Below are 22250 nucleotides of genomic sequence, written 5' to 3' on the forward strand. Positions count from 1 at the left end.
TGCCCAGACATGCACTGGTGCCCTTATTTACTTAAGGTGCAACTTTCCCACACTTAATTTGCATAGCTAAAGTCAGGAAGATAGAATTTTTTTTTAAAAGAAGGAAGGAAAATTTCTTACAAAATCTTTCAGCTGTGTCTACTTCAGAAATACTTTTTAATGCTCACCTTCTCTAAGCTGTCATTCGAATGTCTCTTTCACATGTGAGGGTTTATTGGTTATGTGTTTACAGTTGTTCCCAAACAGACTTAAAATAACTTCTTTTCCTTGGTGCAAGTGCTTACTTTCTTTATTGCGAGTCTGCCAATAATATCAAACTTAATTATGAATCATCTTCATAAGCAAAGGAACTTCATTTTCTCATGAGAAACTTAATCATATGTATTATTAAACTGGTATAACTTTGTAGATTCCTGTTTTAGGTTCAGTATTTTTATTTGTTTTCTTTTGAAGTCATCCATAACCTCTCCTGGCCACCTTTGTTGTACTTAAGGGTAGAGCCCTCATTAATTAAAAAAATGAAGTCAGATCCTCAGCTGCCCTTTTTATTGTATTTGTGAGCCAAAGTGAGGGTGTACAGGATTTTAATTCTTTAATTTGTAAGAAAATGAAGACTACAAAATGTTGATGTTTCACAATCAATTTGCTGCTCTGATTGGTGATTAAGGGAATCATTATCTTTCTCCCTATCTTTAGTCCCTAATTCAGTCTCTAAGTGATTTTCATCATAATTTTTATTTTCCTGACTTTTAAACTTTGTATTTCCATTAATTTTGAATTATTGATTCCCAAGACAGCTTTTTTTTGGGGGGTGGGGGAGGAGAGCATGGTATGGGTTGGAGCTTTTGTTTTGGTTTTAATCAGTAGGAAGTGGTTAGTCTATCAAGATTCTCAGAGGGTTAAATTTATCACTAGCTGTGTGATTAACTATTAGCTAGATCCCTATAGTTTTCCCATGACAAGGATTTACTGGTCCAAAAGCCTAAATGACTTCTATACAAGGGTTTATTTTCATAACTTAGTGACAGCTTAAAGGTTAATTGCTGCTGATCACTTTTCCCCATGTCTCATGAACAAAATATTTTAGTAGAGCCTGTTTCTCTTTTGACTTGGGGTCTTTTCCCCCCATCTTCCTGTTATAACATTTTTTCTTTTTTTTTCTCCCTCTCAAAAAATCCTTAGTTTCCTTGATTTTTTTTTTTTTTTTTTTGAGAAGACTGGTTAAGGTTTCAAATGCACTGAAACTTAAGAGGGAGAAGAGTTTAAGACCCTTCCCCTCCCCTCCTATCCCAAGTGTGGGTTTGTGTGTTGTGTTTTTGTTTGAGGATCAAAAAAAAAAAAAAACCATTTGGCCTAGATAGATTCAAATTGACAATGCACTTATAGAAAATTGAACTCCATTCCTCAACATTAGATAAACCCAGTTGACCTTTTTTGGCAGAGAGAGAAGTAAATATTCCTAGGGACCAGCAGTTAATATAAACATTAACTGCCGTGGGTCAGACACCATCCCTTCAATTGATTCTACCAAGAATTAGTTCTTCATATTTCCCTTCCCCAAAAGGCACCACCACATTCTTTACAAAAAGAAGTGGGGCTGGGAGATGAATATAAACTGCTTGCATTTTTGTTTTTCTTCCCGGATTATTTATACCTTCGGCCCTGTGCAACAAGAAAACTGTTCCGTTCTGCACACGTATATTGTATCCAGGATATACTGCAACATATCTAACATACATAGGACTGCTTGCCATCTAGGGGAGGGGGTGGAGGGAGGGAAGGGAAAAATCGGAACAGAAGTGAATGCAAGGGATAATGTTGTAAAAAAAAAAAATTACCCTGGCATGAATTCTATCAATAAAAAGTTATTTAAAAACAAAAAAAAGAAGTGGGGGAGTAAAGGGTAAAGGAAACAGAGGCAGAAGTAGGATAGCTAAGCAGAGCGATTAAGGTTTCCCGTGCCGGCTGTAGAACTCGCATTTGTGTGTCAGGTCATGACTTATTGTTTACACACCAAGTGTGGAGACAAAATACTGCAAATCTCGCATTCATGAAAATTTTTCACATGACCATTGTTTTTGGTAACTTCCCCCTCCTCGCTTTATAGTCCATTCTGACACAGTTCAGAGATTGATTTATCCTGCACACCCACCTTCTCTATCTCATTTGTGTACGCCTGAGAATAGTCTTGTATTGTGTTCCTCGGCACCCCACTGGGCTCTCCCAGAACAGTTATCCTTTTGTAAGTAGTCGGGCTTTGGGAGATCTTAGCCAAATTGTTAAAAATGTTTGTTTATAAGGAATCACCAAACAAATCTTGACTATTACCTCTCCCTGCTCTCCTTATATCCCTCTCTTTCTCTGCTTTGTTTGATACTTAAAGTCTTCTTCACTCATCTCTGATTTAATTCTAGGACCTAAAAAAACCATACTTTGTTTTATCTTAAGGTGTCAGTATGGATGGCAAGGCCAATACTGTGATAAGTGCATTCCGCATCCAGGATGTGTCCATGGCACTTGCATTGAACCGTGGCAATGTCTCTGTGAAACCAACTGGGGTGGTCAGCTCTGCGACAAAGGTATGCTAATCTTCTAGAACCAAGTGTAAATTGTGAATTTTAATGCATGATATGTGTATGGGGTTGATTGCAGAGGGAGTCCCAGGTATTATGACAGGAGGCATTTATTGGAGGTGATTAGACTTGAGTTATAAATACCTTGTGTTTTAACTAAGCCATGCTTTGAGGGACTCCCCTCCCCCCAAAGTAAGTAAAGGTAGAAACAAAGATAAACTACATAAAGTTTTTTAAAGTTTTTTTTTCCCCCCTGGTACTTTTTTTTTATAGATCTTAATTATTGTGGGACTCATCAGCCTTGCCTGAATGGTGGTACTTGTAGTAATACAGGTCCTGACAAATATCAGTGTTCCTGCCCAGAGGGTTATTCTGGAGCAAACTGTGAAATCGGTAAGTTTTCTGAACATCCTTTTTTTTTTTTTTTTTTTAAATTAAATCATCATTGACATTTTTACTCTTAATGACAAGGTTTATATATATATATATATATATATATATTTTTTTTTTTTTCTTAATGCAAAAATGTACAGCTAAGTACCAAAGGCATCTGACAAAAATCTAGGTTCTCTCTGATATATAAAAACTAAAGCAATTGAAACCCTTGTAGAATTTGCAAAGTTTTTCTTTGTTGTTGCTGATAAGTGAGAGGTCATAAAGGTTTTATGAAGATCCTAACTTAGAGATGTCTTGGAATGTTGATTGTGTCAGCTAAGCATGAAAGATGACTTCCTATTCCCTTGATAATACAGTATGAATGTATCATAAGCTGCTCAAAGAAAGCAGACAAGGAAATATTTAGGCAGGTAGCCAATGGGTGGATGAAGGATGTGTGTGTGTGTGTGTGTGTGTGTGTGTGTGTGTGTGTGTGTGTGTGTGTGTTTTGGAAGGGAAGGGAGGAGGTGAAGGAAGTTAAATGTGTTGGTGGTACCCTGGAAGGCAGAAAAAGCATTTTCTTTTGTTTTGGTTTTTTGAGGTATTTCTTATTAGGGACTGCCATATTGAACTATTCTTTTTGATTTTGTTTAGCGGAACATGCTTGTCTTTCTGATCCTTGTCACAATGGAGGAAGCTGTCTGGAAACATTCATGGGTTTTGAATGTCGATGTCTTCCAGGTTGGACTGGGCCAACATGTACCACAAGTAAGTGTATGTTTGGGTTCCCACCTTTACAGAATGATTAGCACTCCTTGAAATATGGGAGGAAGTAGGGCAGAACATTAGTTGCTATCTTATTCACCAGGCTGTTTTTGAACTCATGGCAACAGTTTCTGTTATCCTCATTTGTGATGATGATGGTGTTTGGCTAATAATTCCTGTTAATATGTTTGGTAATTCCCTGGATTATTCCTTGAAATGTTAACATTGATTATGTATTTCATTGTAATTATTTCTTGGTGGACTCCTTTATCAAATGATACCATGTCTCACCAAAATCTTCTTGCTTTTTATCTTAATCTTGTGAGAGAGACTTGCCAGACAGAATCCCGTTCATTTTCATTCTAGTCTTGGAATGTTGCAGTAAGGTGACTGAAATAGTAGTCAGTGCAGATTTATTAGTGGTATTCCACTTAATTGGGGGTGGAGGGCATTGGTAAACTGTTATTTTAGTTTATATAGTCCATTCAAGTGACAAGGAGATAGGATTTAGGATTTTGATCAACTGGAAGAATAACTGTAATATTGGAAAGGTAATTTTTCCTCTCTTCCTTGGTTTTCTCATCTCTGAAATATTCATAATTCTTTTTAGCTTTTCCCAGGCATGTGATAAAAAATTTACAGGCATATAGAATGATTTTTTAAAAATAACTTTAAAAAATTAACCTAAAATAGGTACTCTAATTGAATTTCTGAGGTCCCCTGTTTTATTTATGTTTGGGAATGTTAGACTACTTAAACCCAAATAAAAACTAAATACAAAGTAGTTGCTCCCTTTATCCTTTTGACATATTTACTTTTACCATATTAACACTTAGAAGGATTTATAATGTAATTGACAGGGACTTTAGATCAGGTAGTATGAGGAAACCTAGGTCTAGAAAAATGAATTTATTTGTCTAGGGTCATATAGTTAGCAATGATCAACTGTTAGAGAGCTGGTTCTTCTCATTGGTTCAATGACTCAAAGCAATCCCAATAGACTTTGGACAGAAAAATGCCATCTACATCAAGAAAAAGAACTAAGGAGATGGAATGTAAATCAACATATGCCATGTTCACTTCTTTTTGCATTTTTTCCCCCATCTCTCCCATGGTTTTTCCTTTTTGCTCTGATTTTTCTCCCCCAACATGAATCATAAATCAATGTGTATTAAAAATAAATAAATTTACTAGAAAAAAATTAAAAATGCAACAAGAGTTATATAGCTAATAAGAGTAAAGCCATGTCTACTGACTCTAAGCCTTCGCCACTATATCATGCTGCCTACTATGTATATGAGCTATGATTATGTTGTCTCTCTTTAGCTCTAGAAGTACACTAAATTTCTTTGTTTTTGCTCTTTCCCATCTCTCACTTTTTGGGGGACAGATATTGATGATTGCTCTCCAAATCACTGTGGTCATGGGGGAACATGCCAGGATCTAGTGAATGGATTTAAATGTATTTGTCCTCCTCAGTGGACTGGCAAAACATGTCAGATAGGTAAGAAAAAGAAAAGTTTGTAATTTTAATACTTTAAAAATGCTTGTTTAGTGATACCGAACTGTCAAGGATAACAAAATTTTAATAAAATAGTGGGAAAACAAAAACTCCCAATTTAAAAAATAACATAATTTGTTATCAATTCCATAGGATTTCTTGTGTGAACCTGTAAATTGAAAATGGACCAGCTAGTTTTCTTAAGTTCTGTGGGAAAGTGAATTTAAGCGTGTTAGCTCCTCCAGACCAAGGAGTTTACAGCTGGGCTCCAAAATATGAATGATCTCATGAAGAATGACCTTGTCTGCATTCTTCCTGCCCTATTTAAATTCCAACTATACTAGTGCTTTCTAAACGGCTGATGGCCTCTCTTATTCTTTAGTTTCTTGGGGGAGTTATTAATTAGTGATGGTTATCAATTATTTTATCTATCATCTTATAATTTAAAAAATGAGGGAGGTGGTAGACTAAATAGAGGCACCATAGAGACTAAAGTTCAGTATGAAACAAAACAATAATCCATTTGGTCAGAATTTGGATATGTTAAAGGAATTATCATATTTTGCACGAAATAGAAAGCCTGGTTTTGTTTGGTTTTTTGTTTGTTTTGTTTTTGTTTCTGTTTTTTGAGATTTTGATATTTTAAGGGGAGGATTGTAAGTAGAAAATCCAACTTCTCATACTGACAGCTTTCCATTCTCTTTCAGATGCGAATGAATGTGAGGCAAAGCCTTGTGTAAATGCTAATTCTTGTAGGAACCTGATTGGGAGTTACTATTGTGATTGCATTCCTGGTTGGACGGGTCAGAACTGTGATATAAGTAAGAGACTTCCACTTTCTTAATCTTTTTTTATTTAGTTTTAAGGATGGGGTTACTAAAAAGAACTAAATTATCAGTATGAGCCTAGCTTAGTAATGGGAAAGCCCAAGCATGATGTTTTCAGAAAGGGAGTAGTCAGTCTGGAATGAAAATACACAATTTTATCAAGCTCATTAGTTGGTAACAGGGTCATATTCTGATAAGGTGGTTTAAAACAATGATGTGAAGTTTCATTCACTCTGCTGGAGGAATTGGTTAAGGGTTCCCACCCATTATAATATCCTTATCTAAAGGAAAGCATACAGGAAATCTGACAACAACTTTATCTGTTCTTACTATAGAAACCTTATAAACTACACCTAATTTAAATGTAAAATGCCTCTTAATGATCTGCTGCTTTATTTTGTGATTTTTTTTTTTTTTTTTTTAGATATTAATGACTGCCTTGGCCAATGTCAAAATGATGCTTCCTGTAGGGTACGTAAATTTCAATCTTAAATCAAAATTCTGATAATTAATAACTATCCCTACTCTGAATATTGGTGGTTAAGCATTTGTTCTTGAACTGCAGAGACCAAAATCTGAGAGTGTTTGATCTGCACAAAATTCTAAAGTTCATATGAAAAGTAAATCTTTATAAATGAACCAGGCTTGTGTTACCCTGGCCTATTGGCAGTCATTTTGAAAGAATGCAAATATAAACTCCTCCTTCTGCAAATGTTGATAAGTTTGGTATTTAACGAAAAATTTCAGGGACTTTGCTGAGTTTAAAGCAATAGTGAATTTATGCAGTGGCTTGGCACAATGAAAATGTGTTAGATTTGATTTGTTTTATTCTTTGTGTCTCCCAGGATTTGGTTAATGGTTATCGCTGTATCTGTCCACCTGGCTATGCAGGAGATCACTGTGAGAAAGACATCAATGAATGTGCAAGCAACCCTTGTTTGAATGGGGGTCACTGTCAGAATGAAATCAATAGATTCCAATGTCTGTGTCCCACTGGTTTCTCGGGAAACCTCTGTCAGGTGAGCATTGGTGAAATGCAACTCCAGATAACTTGGGTTCCTACCAGCAAAGGCTTTTCTTCCCTCTTTTCACTCTTGGGACTTTTTACACCAAATACCTCAGTCTCACTGAACCATATAAAGCCCTACTTGAGGTTGTCTGTCCTACATGTGTGAGTAGAAAATTTTAGTGGCTGTTGGAAGAGCCTTTTAATTTAAAGGCTGACAGTGTCTGTGTATCTAGGCAGTTGAGTGTTCACTGTGGCCCTCTGGGGCCTTTTCATACCCTTTTCTTGTCTACAAAAAACCCATTGCAAGTATAATTGGATATATTATGCACCATGTACAATTAATACAGATAAAAAGGTCAGATTCCACCATGTCAGCTGCCCAGAGCAGAGCAAGGAGTTATAATGAAATCCTTTATTTTACTCGAGCTTAAAAAAATACTCTACTTTTCTTCTCTTTCTCTCCTCCCTTCCCCCCACCCCTGCCCCAGTTGGACATCGATTATTGTGAGCCCAATCCATGCCAGAATGGAGCTCAGTGCTATAATCGTGCCAGTGACTATTTCTGCAAGTGCCCCGAAGATTATGAGGGAAAAAACTGTTCACACCTGAAAGATCACTGTCGTACTACGCCATGTGAAGGTACCCACCCTAAAACTTGGCTCTTCTCTCAACCCTTTCTTCCCTAAAGTCCCTTAGAGATATCAGGAGGTATAGTGTATGTGTGTGTCTGTGTATCCCCTTTGGGGTATACGTTTATCCTAAGACAGTTTGGGGAAACCAGTTTATAAGAGAATAGGTTTTTTATTGCTTGATATTTCCCCCCTTTTTTGGTAGGGGATTCCGGACTTGTTGCATTTGTAGAGAACACCTTCTTAGAGGGAGCTTTAATTCTAGTCTTAAAGATTTGTGGGGACAGTGAGAGATCAGGGAATTTGTCCCTAAGCCATACCAGTCAGAGGTAGGGCTTTGTGTCTTCAAGGCTAGCCCCTTTATTTCTTACACAGTGCAAATAGTTACCCTTCGCAACAGAAAGAATGTGCAATGCATTGTGTTACCTGAGCTGCTTGCATATCTAATTAATATACAGTAGAGACAGTGTGCCATGTTATAAAGAATGCTGGATGGGCTGGGAAGCTAGACATCTAGATTTCAATTATGTCTCTGGGTCTTGTTGTGGAGCCATGAGAAAATAATTTAATGTCTTGAAGCCTTTACTTTACCTATAAAATGGTAATAAATAGTACCTTAGAACCTACACAACAGGGTGATTGTGAAGATCAAATGCGACTTTTATATACATATAGATGTATGTAGGGGAATGTATATGTAGGTATATATGTATGTAAATTTCATATATATATATATATATATGTATGTATGTATATATGCCCCTTTCCCCTACATAGTTACCTACAAAAGTACATTTTGTTCCCTTTTAGATCCATAGACATCCTCTGATTCAACTTGCTCATCTAAAACAGCTTGCCTGAGGCTACAATAGTCAGGGTCAGAAGTTCTTAAAATAAGCTTTAAAAGCCAAAAGAAACTAGTGTTTTTGTCAGCCACAGAAGTTTTTATCTCCATTTCTCCTCAAAAAAGTTAGTCTTAATAGAATCTTGAGAATTATCTTAATTTATAAGAAAAAGATGGTAGAGAATCATTCTTTTTATTACATTGAGGGAAGCATCACATAAGCATACTGGGTGTTTGAATTAAAATCTCTTAATAGTTTTGAATGATAATAACAATAAGCACTAGCATTTATATCTGCACCTAAAGGTGCAGAGTGCTTTATATACATTGTCTTCTTTGATCCTCCAAGATCTCCCATTATATCCATCTCCAGTCGTCTTGCTCTATATCTTCCACTGGACCCAGATGGCTCTGGAGGGGAAAGTGGGGCAGGTGATTTTGTCCAGCCCTCCCTCATTTAAATCAAACTCCTCACTTGCATGTCATGGTTCTCTTTGGAGAAGGAAGAACAATAACAATAACCAACCTGTCAAGTATGATCCTCATTTGATAGATAAAATTGAAGGGAGCTCAGTGCCACCTATCTGATAATACCTGAGGTAGTATTTGAATTCTAGTCCCAAGTCCAGCAGTCTCTCCACTGTAGCACTTTCATGCTTCATCATACTTGGAGGTAAAGTTGCCAATAAGTACATAATAATTTTGAATCCCAAGTTTGGCAGAGGTATCAGAGCCCAGGAAGGTCTAATTCCACAAATATAAGAGTTTTATAATTAGGAGGGACATCAGATACAGCATTGGGCTGAGAGTCAGGAAGACCCAAGTTTTTTCCCAATTCAGACACATACCAGACTCATTATCTCTGGTTCTGTTGACAGCATCATCCCACTAGCTGAAAGATGCAAAATCTATGAAGAAGAATAGCTTTGGTTTGGGTGCTTAGTTGTTGTAACTATGTTTTGTTAGTGAGAATGCCCTGATTCTGAGTCTGTGTATCCCGTTTAGTGATTGACAGCTGTACTGTTGCGATGGCTTCCAATGACACACCAGAAGGGGTGCGATACATTTCTTCAAACGTTTGTGGGCCCCATGGAAAGTGCAGGAGCCAATCGGGAGGCAAATTCACCTGTGAATGCAACAAAGGCTTCACTGGGACATACTGCCATGAAAGTAAGATCCCCAAAGGATTATAAGTTGTGTATGTAGGCTATGTGAACAGAACTGCTGAGTTCCCTAGGAAGTTTGATTTTTGAATTTTCTTAGGGAGCTAGACCAACTCTTTTAACTCCAGGGAGGACAGTAAATCATTGAGATGGGTGCAGACAGCACTAGGATTTAATATATTATTACACTGGCTTCTAAACATAGTTTAATATGTTTTTGAATCCTACTTGTTTTCTAGTTTATTAACCCTTTGGAATGAGACAACTTTGATTTTTATCTCATCTTAAAATTTAGTCTTCACTATAGCATTTTTAGAAAACTTCTTACACTTTTTTCTTACAAAGGGATATAACTTATCAAGCTCCTTTTAAGATCTATTTCTTTCTATTTCTATAAAGAATTGGTGCTGGCAGGTGTTTTGTATTTTGACTCATTTGGGTAAGAATCCCCAAAGTTTGGTGTGCTGGGATAGTTTCTGAGAGAGGTAGCTCCAGGTTTCTGCTACAGTAATGGTAGAACAGGAAGTGAACTTGGTCCAGTGTACTTCTGCTTCTCTGAAGTCTTGCTTTCTTTACCTCTTCTGCAGATATTAATGATTGTGAAAGCAACCCTTGTAAAAATGGTGGGACTTGTATTGATGGTGTCAACTCATACAAATGTATCTGTGGTGACGGCTGGGAGGGGACATACTGTGAAACCAGTAAGTAACCTGTCCTCCTTGGGGAGGGCACATGAGGGAAGGGGAAGTCAATTTGGACTGAGGCAGCCTCCACCATGTTAATGGAGAACTCTGAAACAATTGAGGTGGCTGTTTCTGTACAGAAACATCATCTCTGGTCTGTTTACATTCATTTATGCTGACAGCAGCAGGAGGAGAGACACTTGGCTGCATGTTCATGGGGCTGCAGACTGTGTAATTAGTATAATAAATAGCCCCACTTCCAAAGAAGCAAACAATTTTCCATCATTTTTTCCCTTAAATTTAAGTTGACACTGCAGAGAAATATTTACAGATTAGTTGGACTATCTTATTGAATTAAAAGTAAAGATAAGGGAATACTATTCAGAGCTATATAACTAGTAGTTAAGACTTAGGGAAGTTAATCCACATTGCAGACTTTGGGTCAGTCTGTTGAATTCTAATGTGCATCTAGATAAGGCTGTATTAGTTTGTTAAATCTTATTGTTTAGAAGCAAATCTCTTTCAGTTTGATCTTTTTAATTGTAGATATTAATGACTGCAGTAAAAATCCTTGCCATAATGGAGGTACATGCCGAGACTTGGTCAATGACTTTTACTGTGAATGCAAAAATGGTTGGAAAGGAAAGACTTGCCATTCCCGTAAGTTGAAGCTTACTTCCTCTCCCCCAAACAAGTTGAATGTAGTATTTGACCTTGTTAAACTCTATGGAGAAGGCCATGAAGGAGGTCTCATTCTGAACTGCTTCTCTCCAGGTGACAGCCAATGTGATGAAGCAACCTGTAATAATGGTGGGACCTGCTATGATGAAGTGGATTCTTTCAAGTGCATGTGTCCTGCAGGCTGGGAAGGGGCCACATGTAATATAGGTAACTTTCTATCAAAGGGCAAGTGGTCTTACAAGGAAAAAGGGGAGTGTGAGTATGCAAGCGGGTGTGAGAGCAAGAGCTGCTAGGTGAACGAGTGAGCACGTGAGTGGAAGTGTCCATTGATTTCTTATTTGGACCTACTTTAAAGCCCAGTGCTATTTTTTCTTTTTTTTCTTACAGCTAGAAACAGTAGCTGTTTGCCTAGCCCTTGCCATAATGGTGGTACCTGTGTGGTCAATGGAGACTCCTTTACTTGTGTTTGCAAAGAAGGTTGGGAAGGACCCATTTGTACTCAGAGTGAGTCTTTTCCCTTGAACTCTCCTAAGTGTTGCCTGATGAGAACACTGGCTCATCCTGTCGCCCTCTGAGAGTCTAAATTGAAACCAGAAGGGAGAGCTATTTGAAGTCTGCTTTAGTATCACCTGAATCTCTGTTTTAATGGCTTTGTATGATAGAGTCTTGACCTGGGCATGAGAAAGTTACAAATGAGATAAGTGGAGACAGATGTAGTCCCCTTTTTCCGGCATTCTTTGTATGCCAGCGGCTGTCTGCTTCCATTCACTTCTTCCCGGTCTTTCTTTACAAGATTCTCTTCCTGTGTCCAAGTATCCCACGATAAATTCAACAAAATGTTGAAGGGGAGACCTGGATTTAATTTAGGAGAAGATTGAAGCATATTTTATTAATGTTAACTAAGTACAACGTGTCACTTGGGCATAACAGAAATAAATCTCTGTTTCCCAGTGATAGGAGTATTCTTATCATTGACTTTTGCATTTTTTTCCAGATACTAATGACTGCAGTCCTCATCCTTGGTAAGTATATGAAATGATAGACATCCCCCCCCCAAAAAAAAAAAATTGTGTATATTTATTACATCACCTTATATACTGTGAATGGGCAGATAATTTTGTCATGACCAGATACATTTATTGGTTTGTGGGATTTGAAATTGAGACATCTCTGCTTTCTTCTTAGTTATAACAGTGGAACTTGTGTGGACGGGGACAACTGGTACCGATGTGAATGTGCTCCAGGGTTTGCTGGGCCAGACTGCAGAATAAGTAAGTTCCAATTCCCGGTGACTTCGCGCATCCGTGTGTGTCCTTCTCCTTTGTTCTTTCTTTTTTTCTCTTCCCTCAGTGAAGATTTTCCTTTCCATAGTTCAAGAAAACTCAAGGCCACATTTCCCTTCAAATTAACATTGACATATAAAATCATATATATGATGATCTGCCTCCAGCTGGGACTAGCATGCCCTTCCAACCTGATCAGCTTCCCAGTCAGCATTAGTTTCGTATGCTGCTTGGTAAGGCCAGCTAAACTATTTTGGTCAATTAATCTATATTGAGACTGTGGGGCAGTGTATATACTCCTCTCTAATTAATATTAACTTACAGCCAAAAGGGCATTGACTTTATTAGACCATGAAAATGGAATTTTGGCTCCTAGCATATTAAGAACTTTGAAATGGCTTTACATAAATATGAATTGCAATTGTTTTAAGCCTGGATGAGCTGTGTAGCCAGAAAACCCTAGCAGTCCTTGTCTTCCCATCTCCTTCCCCAATGTAAGCCATTGCTTATAAGCAGTGTTATAATGTGTGAGGCTGAATTTATGCTTCCCACCTCAAATTCTCTTAGATATCAATGAATGCCAGTCTTCACCTTGTGCTTTTGGAGCTACATGCGTAGATGAAATCAATGGCTATCGGTGCATCTGCCCACCTGGTCACAGCGGTCCTAAATGCCAAGAAGGTATGCCCATTTATCATACTCCAGTTTATGTTTATGGAGAAAACACTAAGTTTGCATGTAGAGAGTAGAGTGCCAGTTATCAATAAACATTTATTAAGTGCCTCTATAATACTGAGCATTATAGATACAGAGACAAAAATAAAAACAGTATCTGCCCTGAAAGGAGCTTGCATCCTATAAGGAATGATGTCGTGTGCACATTTAAATAAATAGAAAATAAAGAAAGAGTATTTGAGGGCCAAGGTAGGCCCTCGTGACAAAGATGAGAAGGGAGTGCATTCTTCTATGCAGTGTCACGGAAGTGGGGGAATGAATATTGAACATGAGGAAAGATAAAAGTTTGTGAGGGAGAATAATATAGAGCTGCAAAGGTTGGTCAGACTCATGTTCTTTAAATACCAAATTAAAGAGATTAGTATCTGATTCCAGAGTGACAGTCACCCGAATTCTATTGCAACCATTTCCCAATTAGTTTGCTTTCAGCTGTGAGAGGGCTGCTTAGGGAGACTGAAGGAGGACAATTGGCTTGCTAAAAATACACTGACTGCTTACAATTATAGACTGTAATTTACTCCTAACACTTTCCCACCTTTTTAGTTACAGGAAGACCTTGTATTACCACAGGGAGAGTGATGCCAGATGGGGCCAAATGGGATGCTGATTGTAATGCTTGTCAGTGTTTAAATGGAAAGGTTGCCTGCTCAAAGGTAGGAGGAGGAACTGCGATTTGCATTTTCTGCATCATCATGGGGAGGGCATGTTTTGTAAGCATTCTGTTCTTCTGCTCCCCTAGGTTTGGTGTGGCCCCAGACCTTGCCTAATACACAGCAAGGCTCACAACGAATGCCCCTCTGGGCAAAGCTGTGTCCCCATCCAGGATGACCAGTGCTTTGTGCGACCCTGCACTGGAGTGGGCGAATGCCGGTCTTCAAATCCTCAGCCAGTGAAAACAAAATGCACCTCTGACTCCTATTACCAGGACAACTGTGCCAACATCACATTCACTTTTAACAAAGAGATGATGTCACCAGTAAGTACTTAAGATTTTTTTTCTTTTAGTCCATGAAAATTGTTCCTTTGTTTTGTCCAGATTGGGCGTCCTGTCTTGCCCAGGCTGCAAGTGTAATGATTCACTGTTGATTGGCCCAGAAACTTTGGCCTGTCCTATTTCCTAACTGGACTGGTTCTGCTCCACTTTAGGCAAGCTGATTGTGTGTTTTCCTCCCCATCCACAATTCCCAGGGATTCATCATTCTGGCATCAGACTTACTGCTGATATCTAATCGGCTTAAGCCCTACTGTAGCTCAGAACCCCTGAGCTCAAGCCTTCCAAAAATCTGCTGGGGCCTCCCTTGTGGCAGAGATTACAGGCATGCATTCACTATTAAACTTAACTTATACAAATTTAAGTAGTGGTCTGACATCTAACTTCCATTCCTATGGCAAAACAAGACTGGAGAATGCAAACCTGATTTAAGGATAATTTAGCCATCTTTCTAGTCCATGAGTCCTAAGATTTTTCCTTTTTGTTTTGAATTATTTTAGGGTCTTACCACTGAACATATTTGCAGCGAACTGAGAAATCTGAATATTTTGAAAAATGTTTCAGCTGAATATTCTATCTACATAGCCTGTGAGCCCTCACCATCTGCAAACAACGAGATCCATGTTGCCATTGTAAGTATTGGGCAGGACTGATTATCCCTAATAATTTGATGTAATTATTTGGAATACTGGTCTAATTTGAAAAATAATTCCAAACAATTATATTAGATGCTTGAATTAAAAAGAAATTGTGCATATAATACCTGGGTCTTACCTTTTGTCTTTTTTCCAGTCTGCTGAAGATACTCGAGAGGATGGAAACCCTATCAAAGAAATAACAGACAAAATCATAGATCTTGTTAGTAAGCGAGATGGAAATAGTACTCTTATTGCTGCAGTTGCAGAAGTTAGGGTCCAAAGACGACCCATGAAAAGCAAAACAGGTGGGTGTGAATAAAATGTGTTTTACCATGGTGATGGTCCTGAGAGCAATCCATTTTTATCTTGGAATCAGAGAAGGAGACTTGTAAGAGCCCTTAGAAATCAGCTAGCCCTATTGACTTTTCTGTTGTTACACATGAGGAGCCTAGGGCTCAAGGATGTTAAAATGTCGAGTCCACAATTACCTAGCTACTTCATGGTCAGGCTGGCTTTAGAGCCATGGTCTCCCAACTTCAGTGTTTCCTTGCCCTACTGCTGTGAGCTCTTTAATATATGTACTTTGATTTGACTCTTATAGGTCGTCATTCTCCTTTAGGTAGACTGATAGGAGACGCCGAAGATTTTGATATAATTTTTGTGTTTTAGATTGAAAATTATAGTAAGCATTTTTATATACTTCGTCCCCGGTGCCTCTTATCAGAGAGGGACAAATGTAGTCATCGCTCTTTGGAGGTTCCCTTGCCACTAAACTCTATATAAGCATCTCTGCAGGTTGAATATTAAATTGTGTTTGTATCTTTCTTTCTTTTTTAAAAAAATTAACACCTCAACACAATCATCTAGGAACTCCCCTTTAATCGGATTCAGGCTTTGCTCTGGAGTGCTGTGGCCATGTGTCCGATACCTGTTACAGACCACACACTACATCGGAGGAGGGGATTTTTGTCGGAGATAGAAGGGATTCCATTGTTCTCTTGGTCTGGTTTGAGAATCTCTCCTGCCCTCCCAAGGACTTAAATAACCATGCTTACAGGGGTGTGCGAGAGAGGGCTCCACCCTCAGGTCTGCTCCTGCCAGAGAGATCTTCAGACTCCAAATGGGCCTGACTTAGAGAGCAGCGCCAGGAAGCCCGTGTGGCTGCTGCCCATCTTGGCGCTCTCCTGGGAACACAAACTCGACAGTCTCCAAGGCTCTCAATCCAGCACCTGTTTAACAAGCAGCGGATTGGTTTAATTTGCAGTTGTGAGAAAGAAAGGGACCCTTGCCTATGGCTCTCATTTCAGGAGCTCTGTGTATAGGAAAACTAATGAAGCGCTCTTTAACTCTTACGATTTGGAGGCTAATTGGTTTTGTGCCTGTCTTTCAGATTTCCTGGTTCCGTTACTGAGCTCCGTCTTAACCGTGGCTTGGATCTGTTGCCTGGTAACGGCTTTTTACTGGTGCTTCCGGAAACGCCGAAAGCCGAGCAGCCACACGCACACGGCTTCCGATGACAACACCACCAACAACGTGCGCGAGCAGCTGAACCAGATCAAAAACCCCATCGAGAAGCACGGGGCCAATACGGTCCCCATCAAGGATTACGAAAACAAAAACTCCAAAATTGCCAAAATAAGGACACACAACTCCGAAGTGGAGGAGGACGACATGGACAAGCACCAGCAGAAGGCCCGCTTCGCCAAGCAGCCGGCATACACGCTAGTAGACAGAGATGAAAAACCAGCCAACAGCACCCCCACAAAGCACCCAAACTGGACAAACAAACAGGACAACAGAGACTTAGAAAGTGCCCAAAGCCTAAATCGGATGGAGTACATCGTATAGCAGACGGTGGGGGGCTGCCGCGCAGGGGGCTGCCTTTAAATATCCTTAAGGGCACTCTTGAGTTTGTAGGTCTTTAAACTGTTGTGTAATATTTGAGTCTAAGGCTGTTATTTACTTAGAATCCCTGTGTTAATTTAAGTTTTGACAAGCTGGCTTACACTGGCAATGATAGTTGCTGTGGTTGGCTGGAATACCAAATGTGGCTGCATTTCACATCTATGCAAAACTAGTCAAAAATGCCCGAATGTAAATTCCACTGCAGCTGATCCATCACAGAAAGGTTTCCTCAGATATCACATAGCCTTGTGAACTGTCCTTTAGCTTCCATTTTTTGCCAGGTGTCCCGACTTTATTGCGGTCTTAGACGAATACATTTTATTTATATTTATTGAATTTTTTTTGAGTTTTTTTGTATATTGGTTTTATGGTGACGTACAACTAGTTCTGTATTTGAAAGTGCCTTTGCAGCTCAGAACCACAGCAACTATCACAAATGTTTATTATTTATTTTTTTTATTGTATTTTTGTTGGGGGAGGGGGGAAATCAATGTCAGCAGTTGCTGGTAAAATGAAGAATTTAAAGAGGAAAATGTGTCAAAAGTAGAAGTTTGTATAGTTATGTAAATAATTCTTTTTTATTAATCACTGTGTATATTTGATCTATTAACTTAATAATCAAGAGCCTTAATATCATTCCTTTTTATTTATATGTATGTGTTTAGAGTTTGAAGGTTTTTGATAGCTTTGTAAGTATAATGGCTTTATTTTTTTTGAGCTTATTTACTTGTTACATGTTGCCTATAAGCCAAAATTAAGGTGTTCTAAAAATAGTTTATTTTAAACAATAGGATGGGCTCTCATGCTCTGATGCTGGGTTTGGTTTTTTGTTTTTGTTTTTTGTTTTGGTTTTTTTTTGTACAATGTCAAATGTTTGAAACACCTATAGTATCACTTTAAGACTCTTGTAAGTACTGACTGAGGCAGTTTAGAGAATTAGACTAGAACAGGTTTGTGTTTCATTGTGTTTTGTTTGCTGCTTTAGACTTGAAAAGAAAAGAGGCAGATAATCTGCTCCAAAGCAGTTCAAGGGAACAAACTGAGAGCTATGATGTCCCATAGCTGAAATGTGAGTGGATGCATATAACAAAAGAAAAAAAAAATCAAATTTAGCATGAAGTTGGAAGCACAGCAATCTTATTTTGTAAATTCTGATTTTTTTTTTCACCATGAATATGTAATACTGAACCACTTGTAGATTTGATTTTTTTTTTTTTTTTTGTAATCTACTGCATTTAGGGAGTATTCGAATAAGCTAGTTGAATACTTGAACAGTAGAATGTCCAGTAAGATCACTGTTTAGATTTGCCATAGATTACACTGCCCGCCTTAACAAGTGAGGAGATCAAAGTGCTATTACAACATATAAGATCGAAAAGGCTTATAAACAGAGTAATCTCATTGGTTAACCACTGAGATCATGAAGATACCTTGTATTGTGCTATGAGTGTTATATGAACATGAAAATGCATCTTTGATGTGTTGTTCCTGGCAATAAATTTTGAAAAAGTAATATTTATTAAATTTTTTGTATGAAAACCTGGAACAGTGTGGAGTTTGAACTTCCTGATGCTCAATATCCAATCTGTGGGCCTTAGCCATCCTCTCTAGAACCTCCTCTGCTCACTTGTTTGAAGTAGCCTGGCATCCGTGGCAGAAAGGAAGTAAGTGCTCCATTGCAAGAAAATGGTTTCCTCCCCTCATATCTTGAAAAAGACTGTTGACTACACGTTTTAAGCTCATTTGTTTTGGAAGCATAGAACTTGAGGACAACGTAGCTGGACTTTAAAAAAAAAACCCATCCTCTCTCCTCTTCCTTCTCAAGACAGGTGGGTCCATAGATTTTAAATTTGAAAAGAAACTTTGAGGTTACCTAGGTTAATCACTTCATTTTACAAATGAGGAAACTTGGCCCAGAAGTTTAAAGTTTGAATGGTAGAGCTGGGATTCAAACTGAGGTCCTTCATCCCTGAATCTTAACATTGATGCCCCAATAAAACCAAAATGGATTAATCCGGCAACAAATGTAAATGAATAATTCTAGAATAATCTCTACTGGGTTATTTGTGTAGACCATCCTAGTGTATTAGTTTGGCTTTTTAAGACATGTTCACTCCAGCAAAAAAAAAAAAAAGTTTTAAAGCAATCTGAATTGGTAAAGTTGGTGGGGTGGGGTAGGGGGAAATTTCAATTCATTTCTAGTTACTTGGATTAATATTAATGCTATTTTATTATAGACCACACCTTAGTAAATGTTTCCAATTTGATGGACTTAAGCCTCTAGGGATATTTCCTCACCACAAAGGAAATAGTTGTTACAAACTTCTGTAATTCCAGCCAATCTACTTGCCTTGTCCCAAGAAGTGAATAGGCCCTTCTTGTGGCATCTTTGTAAAGCCGGCATTTGCTGGGCTTGGGGTTGTGGTAAATTGGCTTCTGGCCCACGATGTGGCCCAGAGGTCACAGTGGTTTCCACTTGCTAGGAGAAAGCTGCCCAGAATGGATTAAACGGCTCCTTCCCTGGGCCAGAAGCCAAATGACATGCCAGAAGGAAACTGCCCCTATCTTCAGAATGAGGGGAGAGCTGTTGGCCACCTCCCCCAATCTGTGGTCAGAGACAGGAGCAAAAGGAGGTGAACTGAGATGTCAGGTCTGTAGATGATTTCTGAAACTCCTCCCAATGGTAGTTCTCAACAAAGGTAAGTCGTTTTTTCCTTGTGCCCAAAGATTCATTGGCTATGAAGATAGGAAAACCTGAAACGGATGAGTTTCTGGGCTTCCCTTTTTGCTGTTGGCCTTTTGCTTGTGTTGAGCTTGATTTTTCAGGAGTCTTATTCTAGGGCAATTAAGCATTTCTCTTGAATTTTTATGCTACCTTTTTCCATTAAGATCAACACTTTGCACATGAGGACAAACCTTCAGAATCAACAAAAGCATTTATTTAGCACCTACTATATGCCAGGCAATGGAAACATAAATAAATACAAAGAATGGAACAAGTCTGGTCTTATTAGGAAAATCTTTTTTTTCTCTTTCAGCAAAATAAGTGCATTTGATGTGAAAAGAGCAGAGTAAGCTAGGTAAATGTTCTAGGCTTGCCCAGAGTCATACTTAGCATTTTCTTGGGATCAGTGTGGGGCTTAAAGTTAGAAGGATGGTGTTAAAAATGACAAGATGTGTTCCAGCTTGTAAGAAAGGGAAACATGAGCAGTAAGAATTAGACATATTCACATGCGATCTCCTTGCCTTAATGAAGCAATACAGATTTGTCATTTTGCTTTCCATTCAGACAGCTGGGTTTCTGGAAGGTGGGGTCTGGTAGGAGTGTTTTCCCACTGTCAAAGCACACCTAATGAGGGAGAAAGTCTGGTTGTACAATGACAAATGTTTCTTGGGTTGTTGCCAGTGCTTTGACCAAAAAAAAAAAAAAATCTATTTTGCTTAATGAGCTACAATGATTCCTTATTGCCACATTTGGAAAAAACAAAATTGTTCCTTGAAGGAAATGACTTTTATGAAATTTACATGTCTTTTCAGAATTTCTTTGGGGCTTTTTCTAAGGAGTAAATCAGGCTAATTTCTAAACTCATATGCAGTACCATGAATTCAGTCTTCCTCCTCCTTTTCTCCTAAAAAGTTCACAGAGAAGGGATTAGGAAATATGTCCCTGGCTGTTCTGGGGTTGGAATAGAGAATGGTTGAGAAGTGATATGGTACCTTTTTTGGTCCCATTAAAAAACCTGAACACAAGTTCATTACAAGGGAGAACCCTAGCAGAAAAGTGTTTCTGAAGTTCATGAACTTGTTTTTAGCAATGTACACATTTTGATAATTTTAAATATAATTGATTTCCTTGGTAATTTTGTATATTATATTTTATGCACTTAAAAGCCTTATTGTGAGAAGGAATCTATGCCAAAAAACAGTTAAGAATTCTTGATTTAGATAGCCTTGGTAACTATAATATTAGAAGATAATGGAATTCTAGGAAAGGCTATGTGAAAAGTTATTCTTAAGCAGTAGGAAATTTATTCTAGAACTATCCTTAAGCTGATACAATAAGCACACATTTATGTGTGTGTATATATATGTAATATAGATTATATTGATATATACAGGCATATATGTATGTATGTGTGCATATATGTGGGAGAGGGAGGGATTGTATACATATTGTTAACTCCTTTGTTTAAAACCTTTTCAGCTACCATAGTTACCTGAAAGCTAAGTGTTCATAGAGTTGGCATAAGTGGCAAAACTTTTAAAATCCAAAGCAATATGTGAAAAAAAATAACAGACCACATATGACCCATCTGGAAGATTGGTAAGAATAGGAAACATGAATTCCAAGCTCAGGGTTGATTTGAAATAGGCAGGGTAAAGGCGATGAAAGCAGCCCATTCCAGCTTCCTCTGTTCTAAGAATGTGAAAGTTCACGAGTTAAAAAAAGTTATTGGAGGATTGGGTGTTTTTGGTTTTCTTTGAGTTTAGAGATTGTTGAGTGCAGGACATTAGATTTGGCATCAGAGAACCTGGATTTGAATCCCAGGTCTGTCATTTCACTCCTTATGACCTCTAATAAGTCTATGTAACCATTCTATTGATCCATTTGCTAAGGTTGAACAAGATGCTTTCTATGGTTTCTTCCAGGTTTAAGTCCTGGCACTTGTAATGTAAGGTTACTGTCAGCATATATGTGTTTCAATGTGTTTGTGTGCTTCTAAATCAAATTTCCATCCTTAGGAGGAAAAATTTTAAGAGTATCTTAAAGCTGAAAAAGCTCTCTAGAGATCAATTAGGAATGGCTAGTGAGCATTTACAAAAAGCAGCAGTGAATTCATGACTTCACCAAAAATGGTCATTTCAGACTGAATTCAAGTATTTTTTGGACAAATTTATTAAGACTAGTAGATTGGGGAATTTAGAAGATTGTTTGCTTTGATGTCATCAAAGCACTTGACAGTTGGTCATCCTGTTGGGCAGCTAGGTATCATAAGAAATGGAGTATGGGTCTGGTGTCAGGCTCATCTTCAAGAGTTCAAATCCAGCCTCAGACAATTACTAGCTGGGTGACCCTGAGCAAGTTACTTAGCCCTAAATCACTTAGCACTTCAGTGTCTTTGCCAAGAAAATCCCCAAAAAGGGTCACAAAAAGTTGGGCATGATTGAAAAGACTCAACTACATTCTATTCGTGTGGATGACATAGTTTTGGTTCAAGGATCATTAGGTGGATTTGGAACTAGTTGAACATAAAAGAATAATCATTGTTTTATTCCAATTTACAAAGTCTCTTGTTGAATGCTTTGTGCCATTTCACATTTTCATCAATCACATAATAGATGTCCTAATATTCACTGATGAAACAAAGTCAGGAAGTACTGTTAAAAATCTGGGTGATAGGATCCTGAAAAGATTTGCAATCTAAAATGATGAGTTTGATCTAAGAAGATAAAATTTAATGAATAGAAGGTATGAAGTCTTCCATCTAAATTTTAGAAATCAGTATCTGAGCTCAAGATGAGGTTAGGATGATAGGATAATTGTCTGAAAACAGATCTTGAGGTTTTAGGACACTGCAAGCTTATTTGAGTCACCAGTATGATAAAGTAGCCAAAAAACTAGTATGATTTTAGGCTACCTTGAGAAA

General features: G+C 38.1%; 1 protein-coding gene and 2 long non-coding RNA genes across 5 annotated transcripts in view; 1 reads left to right on the forward strand and 2 right to left on the reverse strand.

Annotated features, from left to right (window-relative positions):
- The window catches only part of JAG1 (jagged canonical Notch ligand 1), a 40543-nt gene extending 22395 nt beyond the window's left edge, over positions 1–18148 (forward strand). The window contains exons 6-26 of the mRNA XM_051975916.1: positions 2449–2579; positions 2847–2966; positions 3603–3716; positions 5104–5217; positions 5922–6035; positions 6466–6512; positions 6887–7060; positions 7539–7689; positions 9529–9693; positions 10274–10387; positions 10916–11029; positions 11144–11257; positions 11438–11554; positions 12045–12072; positions 12236–12321; positions 12901–13014; positions 13612–13721; positions 13808–14044; positions 14560–14691; positions 14852–15002; positions 16088–18148. Of these exons, the coding sequence (XP_051831876.1) occupies positions 2449–2579; positions 2847–2966; positions 3603–3716; positions 5104–5217; positions 5922–6035; positions 6466–6512; positions 6887–7060; positions 7539–7689; positions 9529–9693; positions 10274–10387; positions 10916–11029; positions 11144–11257; positions 11438–11554; positions 12045–12072; positions 12236–12321; positions 12901–13014; positions 13612–13721; positions 13808–14044; positions 14560–14691; positions 14852–15002; positions 16088–16545 (2905 nt within the window). The 3' untranslated portion in view covers positions 16546–18148. The remainder of the gene's footprint in view (positions 1–2448; positions 2580–2846; positions 2967–3602; positions 3717–5103; positions 5218–5921; positions 6036–6465; positions 6513–6886; positions 7061–7538; positions 7690–9528; positions 9694–10273; positions 10388–10915; positions 11030–11143; positions 11258–11437; positions 11555–12044; positions 12073–12235; positions 12322–12900; positions 13015–13611; positions 13722–13807; positions 14045–14559; positions 14692–14851; positions 15003–16087) is intronic.
- On the reverse strand, positions 11657–12236 carry LOC127548490 (uncharacterized). Its single transcript, XR_007950405.1, has 2 exons — positions 12140–12236; positions 11657–11902 (listed from the first exon to the last, which is right to left on the reverse strand). It is a non-coding gene; the product is annotated as an uncharacterized LOC127548490 (long non-coding RNA).
- LOC127548489 (uncharacterized) lies at positions 12350–16143 on the reverse strand. 3 transcript variants are annotated; one of them, XR_007950404.1, is made up of 5 exons: positions 16051–16143; positions 15753–15926; positions 14834–14882; positions 12925–12999; positions 12350–12448 (listed from the first exon to the last, which is right to left on the reverse strand). It is a non-coding gene; the product is annotated as an uncharacterized LOC127548489 (long non-coding RNA). The 3 variants fall into 3 exon arrangements; XR_007950402.1 differs by having other exon boundaries at positions 15753–16088; XR_007950403.1 differs by lacking the exon at positions 12925–12999 and having other exon boundaries at positions 15753–16091.
- Positions 18149–22250: the final 4102 nt, after the last annotated feature.

This window comes from Antechinus flavipes, chromosome 2, assembly GCF_016432865.1.
Source record: "Antechinus flavipes isolate AdamAnt ecotype Samford, QLD, Australia chromosome 2, AdamAnt_v2, whole genome shotgun sequence".
Taxonomy (NCBI): Eukaryota; Metazoa; Chordata; class Mammalia; order Dasyuromorphia; family Dasyuridae; genus Antechinus; species Antechinus flavipes.